Here is a 13524-nt window from a genome sequence, read left to right on the forward strand (position 1 = left end):
TCACCCCATCTTTCTAACTCTGGTTTCAATTTTTTTTGAGGTTATTTATTTTGAGGGAGGGAGGGAGGGAGAGAGAGAGAGGGAGAGAGAGAGAGAGAGAGAGAGAAAGAATATGAGTGGGGGAGGGGCAGATACAGAGAAAGAGAGAGCATCTCAAGACTCTGCACCATCGTCACAGAGCCAGATATGGGACTCAAACCGATGAACTGTGAGATCATGACCTGAGCCAAAATCAAGAGCCAGATGCTTAACCAACTGAACCACTCAGGTGCCCCTGGTTTCAATTCTTTTTAAATTGTAAAATATATATAACATAAAATGTATCGTTTATATCACTTTTTAATGTTTTATTTATTTTTGAGAGAAAAAGAGAGACAGAGTGTGAGTGGGGGAGGGGCAAAGAGAGAGGGAGACACAGAATCTGAAGCAGGCTCCAGGCTCTGAGCTGTCCGCAGAGCCTGATGCAGGGCTTGAACTCACAAACCGTGAGATTATGACCTGAGCTGAAGTCAGACGCTTAACTGACTGAGCCACCCAGGTGCCCCTCATTTTAATCATTTTTAAAGTTCAACTGTGGCTATTGTGAATAATGCTGTTATGAACATGGGTGTGCGAATACCTCTCTGAGTCTCTTTTTTTTTTTTCAGTTCTTTTGGGTATATACCCAAAAGATGTGGGATTGCTGGATCACAAGGTAATTCTGTTTAGTTTTTTCAGGAATTACAATACTCTTTTGTAGTGATTGCACCATTTTACATTCTCACCAAGAGCCCACAAGCATTCCACTTTCTCCACATCCTCACCAGCACTTGCAGTTTTTGGTGTTTTGTTTGTTTGTTTGTTTGTTTGTTTGTTTGTTTTGAAAGTAGCCATCCTAAGGCTGTGAAGGATATCTCATTGTGGGTTTGGTTTACATTTCCCTAATGAATTGTGATGTTGAGCATCTTTTCATGCTCTCTTAAGCATTTTGTACATCTTCTTTGGAGAAATGCCCGTTTTCTTTACCTACTTTAAATCTAGGTCATTTTGTTATTGTTAAGTTATGGGAATTCTTTATGTATTCTGGATATTAGCCTCTTACCATATATATAACCAGTAAATTTTTTTTCCATTCTGTGAGTTGTCTTTACACTGTATTGATGGTGTCCCTTGGCAAACAAAAGTTTTTTCATTTTGAAGTAGTCCAATGTATCCATTTATTTGTCATTGTTGCCTTTGCTCTTGGTGTCATGTCCAGAAAATTCATTGCCAAGTCCAGTGTGATGAAGCTTTCCCCCTTTGTTTTCCTCTAAGAGTGTCAGCTCCTGTATTAGGGATTTGATTCATTTTGAGTCAATTTTTCTGTATGGTGTAAAGGATGGTCCAACTTCAGTTTTTTTGCATGTAGATCTCCAGTTGTTTTAGTATCGTTTGCTGAAAGGTGTCTACTCCTTTGTTTTAATGTTTATTAAAGGTAGCTACTTCTGAAGCACGGATTGCTTGAGTGGATGTTTCCAAAGCAGTTTGTTACTGCTTCAAAGGTCACACAGATAATGATTAAGTTGTGCATCACTTAAAGGTAGATTTTGACCTCTCACAAGTTGAAGAGTACTGAAGATCTAAGATCATTTACATCCCTCTGGAAGGAAAAATAACACAGCCTTCCAGGGCAAAGAAGAGACAACTGAAAAGCTGCAGGATATTCCGCAGGCCAAAGTACATCTGCCTGGTTTGCTTTCTCTAAAATCCCACACTCGGCTGGAGTGGCTTCCCTTTTCCCTGGCACCCCAGCAGGGTTGGTGAGGAATATGTCCTCACCTTTCCTTTGGGGTTTGGTTATTCTGTTGGCATTTGCTGAATCAAATGAGGAAGCCAGAGGGCTTGAGCTGAAGAGGCAGAAAAGAAATACTGACCTCCAACAGTAAGTAGACACGTGTGGTATTGCTTCTGAGGGTGTAGGGTACTGGCTCTTTAGTTTCCAGAGATAGCCAGATTAGCAAAGGTGTCATTTTTCTTAATGAAAACAATGATGTTAAAAACAAAGAGGGAAAAGCATTGAGATTGATGTACGGGATTATCTTCTTGAACGTAAATTATTCACTTGCCATTTTGCAAGCAAAGCATGCAGGCAATTGACATCTCTAGGAAATTTGCAGAGAAAAAAAATGGCAGATGAGCAGGGAGAATGTGGTTGAGTTGACCCTGGGGCAAAGGTGTATACAGTCTACATATATTCAGTGAGAACCTTTGTTGTTTAAAAATTATATGCTAATTATTGATGCCTTCTCTGGTTTGATTTATATAGGCCTCGAATGACTGCAGAGAGGGGAAATTTAGTGTTTCTTACTGGGTCTGCCCAAAACATTGAATTCCGAACTGGATCCCTGGGAAAAATTAAACTAAATGATGATGACCTTGGCGAATGTTTACATCAGGTAATACAATGGAAATATATTGAAGTAATTTTGGATATCCACATATGGTCACCTAATTCAAGAGGTCTATATGAATCCGTATCTTAAATCTTTAGCCCAGGGCACATAACCAGAGGTGAGATAAATCCTAGTGAAGAACAATGCCCTAGGGTTAATGATGGGCAGAAGTTAATTCTAGTACGAAGTGGCTCATTGTGTGAGCGTGCCTTCCAAAGAAGGTACACAGGGTGCTACGGGGACTCCTTCACATGAGGAGTAAGGAAGGAGAGGGGCCAGAGGAAGGTTTGGATGTGAGAGTTTACTTCTGCCAGAGAAGAGAATAGGCCAATTATTCTCCTGCCTTACTGAGTGTTTTCAGTGTTCATTATTTAGTAAATCACGCTGATATATCCGCTGTAGTGTTGAAAGCTGACATTATTTAGAGTTTTCTGTGGGCTATCCATTGTGCTCAGCACTTGGTCTGCATTACTTCCTCCAACCCCCACATCTACCCTACGAGTTTGGCTTTATTATTTAAAAAAATTTTTTTAATGTTTATTTATTTTTGAGAGAGAGAGACAGAGGGAAAGAGAATGAGCAGGGGAGGCGCAGAGAGAGAAGGAGACTCAGAATTCAAAGCAGGCTCCAGGCTCTGAGCTGTCAGTGCATAGCCCAACATGGGGCTCGAACCCATGAACCGGGAGATCATGACTTGAGCCAAAGTCAGACTCTAAACGGACTGAGCCACCCAGGCGCCCCTGGCTTTATGATCATCCCATTTGTAAGGGAGGTAAAAGAAACTGTCAGCTGTGCAGCAACTTGCCTAAGGACACCCAGTAAATGAGTCAAGATTTCAAACCCAAGCAGTTTGATTCCGAGCCAGGCCTCTTAACAAGCACTCCAGACTGTTATGAGAAAAAATGCAAATGGAAAGTACCTTGATAATGTTGTTCTTGAAAGGGGTGAATGGAATCATGCCATGGCTATTTTAGTCTGGAATTCATTATACATGGTATTGTTTTGAATTTCATAGTGATGGACAAGGTCTTAGGGCTTAACAACAGAATGGTACTCAAATTTTAAAAATTTTGTATCTATGACATACATACGATCTTTTCACTAGCAAGCATTCCCCTCCTCCTTTTTCTTTTTAAAATTAGATCCAGAAAAACAAAGATGACATTACAGGTTTAAAAAAGAGTGTTTCCAGTCTGCCTCAAAATATCTCCAGTCAAATCCATCAGCTTAATTCTAAGGTAAGTCTGACATGTATGTCATTAGAGCAAACGGGCTCTCCTTGATTCAACTTTGTAAGCATCCATTTTTGCAGACAATACACCAACCTTGGGTCCTCTTTGGAAATTTAGCATTTTAATTATGGACTTTGGTTAAACAACAGAGCTCTAACAGAGGACGTAGAGGCAGTGATGGGCAGAAGGCTGACAATGCAATGACAAGGACTTGTTGCATAAGTAGTAGGTCTTGCTCCTGTTCTGATAGAAGCTTCTTATTGGTGAAGTGAATGAATCACTGTCGTTTATGAAAATCCCAAGTCACTGTGTACAGAGAAGCAATGAATCAACTCATCAAAGGGTAGTACTCCTTTTTTTAAAAAAAGGCCTTAAAGGCGGAAATGGTGGGGGAAAGGGAGAGAGGCAAACCATGAGAGACTCTTGAATGCTGACAAAAACTGAGGACTGATGGATGTGGGGGGGATAGGGGGAAGCTCAAGGAGGAGTGCACTATGGGGATGAGCACTGAGTNAAAAAAAAAAAAAAAAAAAAAAGGCCTTAAAAAAATCTTTATGATGGAAGAGAGTAGGAAGGAAGGGAAGGCCAGAAGGGAGAGAGATGAGGGAAAAAGCAACAAAAAGCAACAGACAAAGCGAGCCCGCAGCAGAGAGTGTTAGGAAAATATGTCAAGGGACAGGATCACATGTGAAATGCTAACTGATACTTTCTCTTCCCCACCACTTAGCTCACAGATCTGGAGAGAAAATTTCAAAGCTTACAGCAGGTAAGTCTCATAACTACTACCTGGCTGACATCTTTCACTGGCAGTGCACTAGAACCATCGATGGAGCTGGCTTTCTGACCCATGTCAAGGACTTTGTTCTTTCCCATAATTCAATTCTCATCTGAGTCTATGCTGCCCAGGATACAGATGAGGAACCCAAGCGTCACATAAAGTGACTGGCCCCGGGTATCTGGCCATGTGAAGCATGTGAGCACGTGAAACCTTCTGACTCTGAGTTCAGCAATTCACATGCTCTTCTTCTTAACCTTGCCACTCTTTGACCGTGTTATGTAGGCGTAAGTGTGACTGCCCAACTTGCTGATTCGGCATTCAGGGCGGAGTGGCCAAACATTCTCCAATGTTAAACCCAGAGGCTTGAGGTGTATCACAAAATATTTCAAATTTTTGTAAAAGTACATTTGCTGATAATTAAATTTGAGTGGTTTCTTAGAGCAACCCTTCCACAACTTCACTAGTACGTTCTTGTAAACTATTCCTTGTAATTTTAGAACTCTCACCAATTCTGAAGTTGGCTGGTGTTTTTAAGATTTTCATGGAAGCTACAACCTTCTACCCATAGAAATGCACAGAATATCCCCATATTAAAATTTTTTAATAAAAGTAAGGAGATTCCAGGGGTGCCTGGGTGGTTCAGTTGGTGAAGCGTCCAACTTTGGCTCAGGTCATGACCCCACAGTTCGTGGGTTTGAGCCCCACAGCAGGCTCTGTGCTAACAGCTTAGAGCCTGGAGCCTGATTCCGATTCTGTGTCTCTCTCTCTCTGCCCCTCCCCACTGTGTTCTGTCTCTCTCTGTCTCTCAAAAACAAATAAAATGTTAAAAAAAAATTTTTTTTAATTAAAAAAAAAAGTAAGCAGATTCCAAGTTAAGAATCCCTGTTCTAATATTCTGCTTCTCTTTTAAGTGCTGCCCTCTACTTCCGTGTTTATATTTGGCAAGCAAGTTCATGGATGCGTTCCTCTTCCTGACTTTGATAATAAATTGCTCCTCAGACTTTATCTTTTTAGGGAGTAGTTGAATGAATGAAAACAAGCAAGGAATCATACCTGTGGAGCAAGACATAGTACTAGAGTTTCCAGTCTCCTAGAGTGCTTCATTATTCCTGCGAAAGGTCAACAACTGGAGGCCACGGTCAAATTATTGCAGACTGTGTCCCTCTCCCCATCCCCCAGGAGAAATTTTTTTAATGATATTTAGATATAACTGCATTTTATACATTCCGATAGGTCAGGCGCTCTCAGGGTACCATAGTTATCATCGTTCCCCATTGTCTTCCTCCTGACTGCTTACTGATTCCATTTCCTGCTGGGCTCCCATAGGCTTTTGAGTTTTTAAACCCCAGACAATGTTGCTTTTGTATGCCAGAAAACTTGTAATGAGTTGTGGTTAATTTCCTTAATAGTGTCCTCTGACGAACAGGGCTAATTGTGGTATTGGCACAAAGATAGATGGAATAATGGAAGAAAACAGAGCCCAGAAAGAGACCCCCCCCCATGCATGGTCACCTGACTTTTGACAAAGGGAGAGAGACATGGCTTTGGCTATACACAGTGCTTAGTCAGCGGGCTACCCTCTGGCTCTTGGTCTCATCTGTAAAATGAAGTGAACAGACATGACTTTCTCTGTGAGTCACTGAATAAAAAAAAGAATGTAGTAAATAATTCGCCCTTATTTTAATTTTAGTTTTTAAAAATTTTCTTTATTTTTTAGCCCCATTTTAAACCAGACAATCAGACTATGATTAGTCAAAGTTAATAAAATAGGGTTTCTTGCATAATCTCATGTCCTCTCTAAAGGAGTTTTCTGCCCCCCAGAGGTATCACAAAGCTTATGAGACAGGAACAGGTAGCTGACATATGGTAAGATTCTCCAGGCCGCATAGACAAAGGCAGGCCTGTTTGTGACTCTGGTCTGAAAGTAGTCACGTGAGCACAGGCGTGGAGAGTGTATGTAAGCCCACATTTCAAACAAAGGGACTCCGGGTGAAAAGAGTTCAGTCATCTTTACCCATGGGAGGAGGGGTAGCAGCAAAAGATGATCAGATTTCAAATGCTTATCTGGAGGTACCAAAGATAAGAATAACAGCAAAAGAACCAGAATTCCCATTGGTTTTCTTAGTACAATAGGAATGTCCGTTATTATTCCCAACCTGAAATCTTTACTCTGGTCCACCGTCTGTTTCTCAGGTGAACAGTGCTCTTCCAAAGAATAGAGCGAGCATCTTCTCCCCTCGTGCCTCATTGCATCCCTGGCTAAATGCTTGTAAATAGCAAAGGAAAATGTGTAGGACTGATAATGTGAAACACTTTGTTGTTTTTCTCATAAGAGAGTTGATTTAAGAACTTGGGTAGTCGATTTAAAGAATGGAGGGCGACTTTCCCTTGAGGAGGAGTGAAATGTGTTTTACACGCACACCTGCACTGAAACATGCCTTCCTTACTGGGAGTACGATGGTCTCGCTAACTGCCCCATGTTTGTTTCAGACGGTTGACAAAAAGGTCTGCAGCAGCAACCCCTGCCAAAATGGTGGAACCTGCCTCAACCTTCACGATTCCTTTTATTGTATCTGCCCCTCACAGTGGAAGGTAAGTCGCTCCATCTTTGGTTAAAAATGATGGTGAGTCAGCTTTGGTGTTTTCTTTGGAATCATTCAGACATATTTCATTCTCCGTCCAAAGTTTCTAGGATTTTGTGGTCTCCTGAATCAGAATGAATTACACCACGTAAGCCAAAACCCAAATGGTGGTGAGCATGATTATATAAACCACTGAACACTAAGCCATCTTAAGGAGGGGATCACGTGACTTCAGAACTACATGGAAATGCATAATACATTGGCTAGCATCAATTTAAATTGTTCAGCATGGAAAGTTCTAAATGAATCTTTTTAAAACATTTTTTTGAGAGAGGGAGAGAAAGCATGCATGCATGCACAAGGGAGGGGCAGGGGAAGGGGGCAGAAGATCCAAAGCTGGCTTGGCTGTGACAGCGGAGACCCCTTACTGGGGCTCTAACTCAGGAACCATGAGATCATGACCTGAGCTGAAGTCCGATGCTTAACCGACTAAGCCACCCAGGTGCCCCAGTACTAAATGAATCCTGACATAGCTGTGTAAATATTCTTGCCCTTTTCTGTTAATGGTGAAAATGTTCCTGACATGTGCATTTAAAGAAAAATTAAGTGATTGTTTCCAGACATAGCTTCATAGTCACATGAGGATTACTTTGTATAATAAGGATTCTCCCAAATTTTTTTAGTGTTTATTTATTTTTGAGAGAGAGAGTGTGTGTGTACACATTTGGGGGAGGGGCAGAGAGAGAGGGAGAAACAGAATCCAAAGCAGAGTCTAGGCTCTGAGGTGTCAGCACAGAGCTTGACACAGGGTTCAACATGGGGCTTGCATCCACAAACTGCAAGACCGTGACCTGAACTGAAGTTGGACGCTTAACCAACTGAGCCCCCCAGGCCCCTATATAAGGATTCCTCTTGTGGGACTGGCATGATTCTACCTAGAGCTCCTTGGCTCCTTTAGGCCACACCTGAGTTCAAGAGGAAGGCTAACTGTATATTAATTAATATTAGCATTAGTGTGAGTGTATCTTGTTCAGCTAGGGACCTCTACTGTGCATATGTAAATCCTTAAACATATCATACGAATATTGGCCTCAGATGCTTCTGCAACCCGTGGCACCTGACTTCATTCTTTACATGAATTCAGGGTCCTTTGTGCTCAGTTGATGTGAACGAATGTGAGATTTACTCTGGAACACCCTTGGGCTGCCAGAATGGAGCCACGTGTATAAATACAGCAGGCAGTTACAGGTAATGTTTTTCTTCCCGTTCCTTTCCTTTTTCCTTTTCTCTTTTCTCTTTTCCCTTTTCTCTCTTCTCTTCTCTTCTCTTCTCTTCTCTTCTCTTCTCTTCTCTTCTCTTTCTCTTTCTCTTTTCTTTCTTTCTTTCTTTCTTTCTTTTTCTTTCTTTCTTTGTTTTTATTAGGATATGTTCTTGAAAGACGAAAACATCCCATAATTAAGAACATCCATGATTAATCATCTTTATTACCAGCAATAAATATTCCCTAGAAAAACATATGGCTTTTATTTAAGGACACATAACTATTTATTTAGATGAAGAAAAGCTTGTGCATCCTCAGCTCTTACCCCATGAAGAAATCCTTTCCCTGGAGACAAGACTGAAGAATTAGTAAGAGTTGGAGCATTGAAGGGACTTCCACTGGAGAGCATTAGGCAGAACAGGGCTACCCCATCACACCCATGCATCCCTGCTGCACTCATTCATTAGAGAAGTGAGCTGATAGCTTGAGTAAGGATATCTTCCTTCAAGTGCTATGTAAAACGTTGACCATCACAAGATCAGAGACTGAATTGAGGTTTTCTCTACATAGTTAACCCTCATCACCTTTCCTCAGTTAGCTGTGAGCCCCTTACCATGAGCATCACGGAGTTCCCATCTTCTTTTCTGACCTACTCTGTCTAGAGCATCCTCCTGGCCTGCTCAGCCGTCACCCTCTCTAAGAAAACTTCCCTTCCCTTACGAAGCTGAGTGACGCGAAAGCACAACTCCACATTTCCGTAAGGCTGTCCGAGTATTGGTGATCAAAGCTGTAGTGGCTGACACATTATCTCTTAAAGTAATCAAGTGTAGAAATTTTTGGCAGATCAACATCAAACTTACTTTTGTATAGTTCCTTAAAATCACTTAAAAAAACCCAACCAACTCTAGACATTATCCTTCCTCCTATTTTGGTTGGGCTCCTATATTCTGTGATTATTAAAAGGTAAAAAAAGCTGATTCTGTTATACCACGAACAAATTCTTTCAGTCCTCATGGGTATAATCTCACTGGAGTAAAGAGCAATTTTCTGCTTTCTTACTCATGTCTCTGCTATCTTGTTCTTCCATTCCTTTGTGACAATATCCATTCTATTCTTTCCAGCGAAAAAGAGTGCAGTCATTTTCTTATTTTCTCCTCATCTGTCAACATGCTGTTTTCTCAAAAAGCATTCACAATCCTTCTCTTTTTCATCTCATTGACCCTTTTGTTCTTTCTTCGGATCTTAACATTTTTTGCACATTCCAAGTCACAAGCTGAATCCATTCCAACTTGTGATGGATATTTTCATGAGTTTGCCCATTGTGCAGAACCAAAATCAGTCACCTCTGACTTAAATTAAGTATTATTTTATTACAGAGACTTTTGCTTTCAGGACTTTGTTGCTCATTTCATTGAACCCCCTGATCCCTGCTTTTATGAGCATTCAAGTTTGGGTGAGATCCAAAATGCAGGTCTGATCTTTCATTCCCTTGAAAGCATTATCTCCTGATGTCTGTTTATGGGCACTTATCAATGAGAATTGCTGCTTGGAGACACTGGAGGAAATTTATTCCTAGAACTAATACTTCCTGCCTTCCTGATATCGAGGAATGTCCTGGAAATTAGCTCTCACTCCTGGTCTTCCTTTCTCATCACTGTGTTCTGGGATCTCACAAATCAGCAGAATAACAAAGGTATGCAGCAGGTGAGGGAAGACCCAGGGACCAACCCAAAATAGTTTTGTTCTCCCCCTAGGAAATTATTTTTAGTCCTGCAAAATGGAAAAGAAAAAAGTAACGTAACTATTTGCTGTACGCGAGGGGGTAGAGTTCTTTTTCCAGGTCTAAATGTGAGTTTGAAAGAGAAAGGGAAAGAGAGAACCATTTTTATTTGTTGAGAGCTACCTAAATGGCAGATTCCACTTTATATGAGCAATATTGAATTCTCTCTTGCACCTTCCTGTCATAATGCCCAAGAACTCATTGTGCTGACTCTGGAAATGGTTTTGGTTTCTAGCCTCTGTCCTTCATAGATTCGCTGGAGGACAGATAAGAACAGAACATTTAAATCTGGCTTCTTCCTCTCGTTTTTTAAAGATATAATTTATTGTTAAATTGGTTTCCATACAACACCCAGTGCTCATCCCAACAAGTGTCTTCCTCTTGATACAAGGATAGTTTATGAAGCTCCATGAATTCCAGTTGATATCTATGGACTAAACACTCCTATTCAGGCATTTGTTGGAGAATTTTTGAAGGAATAACAGAAAATAGAAAAATGTGTCTGAGCATAAGACTAAATGCTTGCTTTGTGGAATCTGTGTAATGAAACAGAGAACATTTAGATACTTTCTTGTGTTCTATTAATTATGTGAGATTAAATGCCCATTAATCAGTAGCTTCTCTGGGGCTAGAAAACTGTTCGGGAAACTTCAACACAATTTGCTGCCGGGAAATGAGCCACTATTGAATAGTCTGGACCAGCAGAAATGTGTTCACGGCAAAGGGTTTGCTCTGGATTTGGGAGCTTCTTCAGCCTCTAACTCTTGGAACCCATTTCCTTGGGGAAGACAAAGAAATCTTTATTTAAAGGGATTAAGAATTCCTAATTATAAAGAGCTTTGAAAGATAAAGCACTATGCAGACACTAATGAATTGGAAGCCCCATTCCCTAGGAAACTTTGTGGTAAAACCTTTTTCCCACCAGTAAGGAAACCAGAGTAAGGAGACCATTTTCTGTTACTAGCAATTCCCGTGGCTGGATGTCTTGCCCCCGCAAAACTTCAGACAGCTAACAGATGATATTTTGCCACTTCTGAATGCTGCTGGTGCCTCTTGGTTCTGAAGAATTGAAGTTTATCATTCTGCTTACTCTGGATTTAAGACAGCCCTTGGCATGCAGATTTGCCATGCGTGGATGGTGTATGCCATCAGATCTAGAAGGCTTTCTAGAAAAAAAAGCTGAGTCTGTTGTTTGTTTTCTCCAGGACTGCAATGATGATTAGTATACTTTATTTTATTTATTTCCACTGTGATCACTGGTGGGCTTTAAAACATGCAGAGTTTAAATGATGAGGATAATCTGGTTTTAGTTCAAATGGTAGTTAGGTATTAAACTCATTACCTCTCTCAGTGAGTCAGTTATGTTAATATTGAACCATGGACTCTAATGCAAGTTAAACTATGACTTGGAAAGTGTATTTGACCTCTTCTCAATTGCCAAATGCACTCGCAGTGCTTTTGATGACTGACAAGCCCAGTTTTGTTCTGCCAGAACTAAATCAGCAATAGAACGCCATGACAAAAGTGACTTGTGCAGGGAGGTACATAAATCATCACTCTTTTACTTTAAAGGTCACAACTAGATGCCTTGAGAATATATTTTGCATGCAACCACTGTTATATTAAAAACTCACACAAAAATGGAGTGTCTTCAACTAACTGCCTTTCAGAACGTGGGAACGTGACACAGAAAAACATCAGGGCAAGGGTGACACAGACTTAGGTTTTAATTCATCTTCTGCCGGTTTCCAATTCTGTGGCCTTCGGCAACATGAGCCTTGCCAGTAAAAGGAGATTAATTCTTGTCTTTGAGGATCATAGCAAGGAAGCTGGTGGTACACTCCGCTGTCTTCCCCGCCTCTGTCTTCTCACATTAAGTTACATTTAAATGAAAGAAATATACTTTGTCCCACCTCTGTCTTCTCACATTAAGTTACATTTAAATGAAAGAAATATACTTTGTAGTTCTTTAGCGGAGAGTGTGCTATTAATATTCACTCATTTTCTCTAAGTGAGAAGGAGGAGAGAGAGAAGATTTAACTGCAGGTCCACAAACCAGAATCTCTTCTCCAATCTTGTCATTTTGCATAGTAAAGCACTCAGTGGTAAGGTAAACACAGTTACCCCTGCACTTCCTACTAGAAAATGTCTTTAGACCCCACGGTGAAAATAGCACTCATAGATAAGATAGGCACTATTATTTTATAAGAAATGGTCTTGTGACCTTGCCTAAGGTGAACAGTTAATAGATAGTATCAGGGTTTAAATCCAGGCAGTCCTTTCCCATGGGGTCTCGAATATGAATACACAGATCTCCTATATATGATGGGCTCAAAAAGCTACTAAAGTTGGTTTAAAGATTTTTTTAAAAATCTCTATTGGTGGGTGGAAGTGATGGTAGAATGAACTTTTAGCAAGGAAGTTACCTGGATCAAATGCTCACATATATGTAAAGTTCTATAATCTCCAAGAATCTAATGAAATATCCTGAAAGAATATTCTGTGTAAGGATGGGCAAGTGAAGAGAAAAGGCAAAGGGGTATAGTAGGGAGAGTATGGGAAGAGAAAGATGAGGGGAAGATAAATAGTTATGCATAGGCAGTGAATAATTGAATTTTTTAAAAGTTTAATCATCTATTGCTGTTAGTCTATGAGACTAACTATGAGTCTAATGAGAAAGGCAACCTTGGAATGATCATAAATGCAATTTATTGATGAACAGATTTTATACAATGATATACTGATGTTGAAAACTGCATGGGTCTTAATTATACCAAAAAAGTATTCATTTCTCTGAAATTCAGAATTAACTGGGCATCCTATGTCTTTATTTGCTAGGTCTGCCAATTCTGTATGTAAGTTCCTGAGCGATACCATGTTCTTACCCTCCGTCTCTGGTCACATTCAGTGATGTCTTCTTCCTTAGAACTCACTTAAAGGTGCCACCCCAGCAATCATTTCTGGAGCCCTCCCTGGGTCCATCAATCTGTGCCCAGAGTGTGGCTCTTGATGCTTCTCAAACAGCCAGACTCTTATTTCCCACACTGTCAGTCACACATGTGTCTTCATCTTTGGATGTCGGCTAAGTTCCTTATGCCTCAGCAAGACTGTCAAAAGAACTTCTTTACCTTATAGAATGACCCTTTTTCTGGAACACTCAGAAACTAGTTCATGGCCATGCTGGCCCTTCCTGTTCCTTGTCTCCTATCCTTGACCCCTATGGTCAGCTTCCTTCATGAGAGCCAGTGCTGCTCAAGGCAGGCAAATGGTGACTCTGGGCCTAGCTCTCCACTCCATCAGACGCACTCAAACCTGTGAAAATAGGCTTAGGCTTTATGACCACTCCATGTCCTTCCCTTGCCCACCCGCTTTTCCCATACCTTCCACATTCGCTCTGAAACTGCACTACACATAGAAAGCTAACTCAGCAATCTTAAGGATTACAATAGTTTAAAACAAATTTCCTTATTTGATTGTTAA

The 13524-nt window shown here is 40.7% G+C and overlaps 1 protein-coding gene across 1 annotated transcript in view; it reads left to right on the plus strand.

Moving 5' to 3' along the window:
- The first annotated feature begins 1784 nt into the window (after positions 1–1784).
- CUBN (cubilin) overlaps positions 1785–13524 on the plus strand; it is a 274401-nt gene continuing 262661 nt past the window's right edge. The window contains 6 exon segments of the mRNA XM_039245893.1: positions 1785–1900; positions 2285–2414; positions 3554–3649; positions 4371–4409; positions 6912–7013; positions 8148–8251. Coding sequence (XP_039101824.1) covers positions 1788–1900; positions 2285–2414; positions 3554–3649; positions 4371–4409; positions 6912–7013; positions 8148–8251 — 584 coding nt within the window. The 5' untranslated portion in view covers positions 1785–1787.

The sequence above is a fragment of the Hyaena hyaena genome, unplaced genomic scaffold (assembly GCF_003009895.1).
Source record: "Hyaena hyaena isolate Hyena2069 unplaced genomic scaffold, ASM300989v1 scaffold_277, whole genome shotgun sequence".
In the NCBI taxonomy this organism is placed as follows: Eukaryota; Metazoa; Chordata; class Mammalia; order Carnivora; family Hyaenidae; genus Hyaena; species Hyaena hyaena.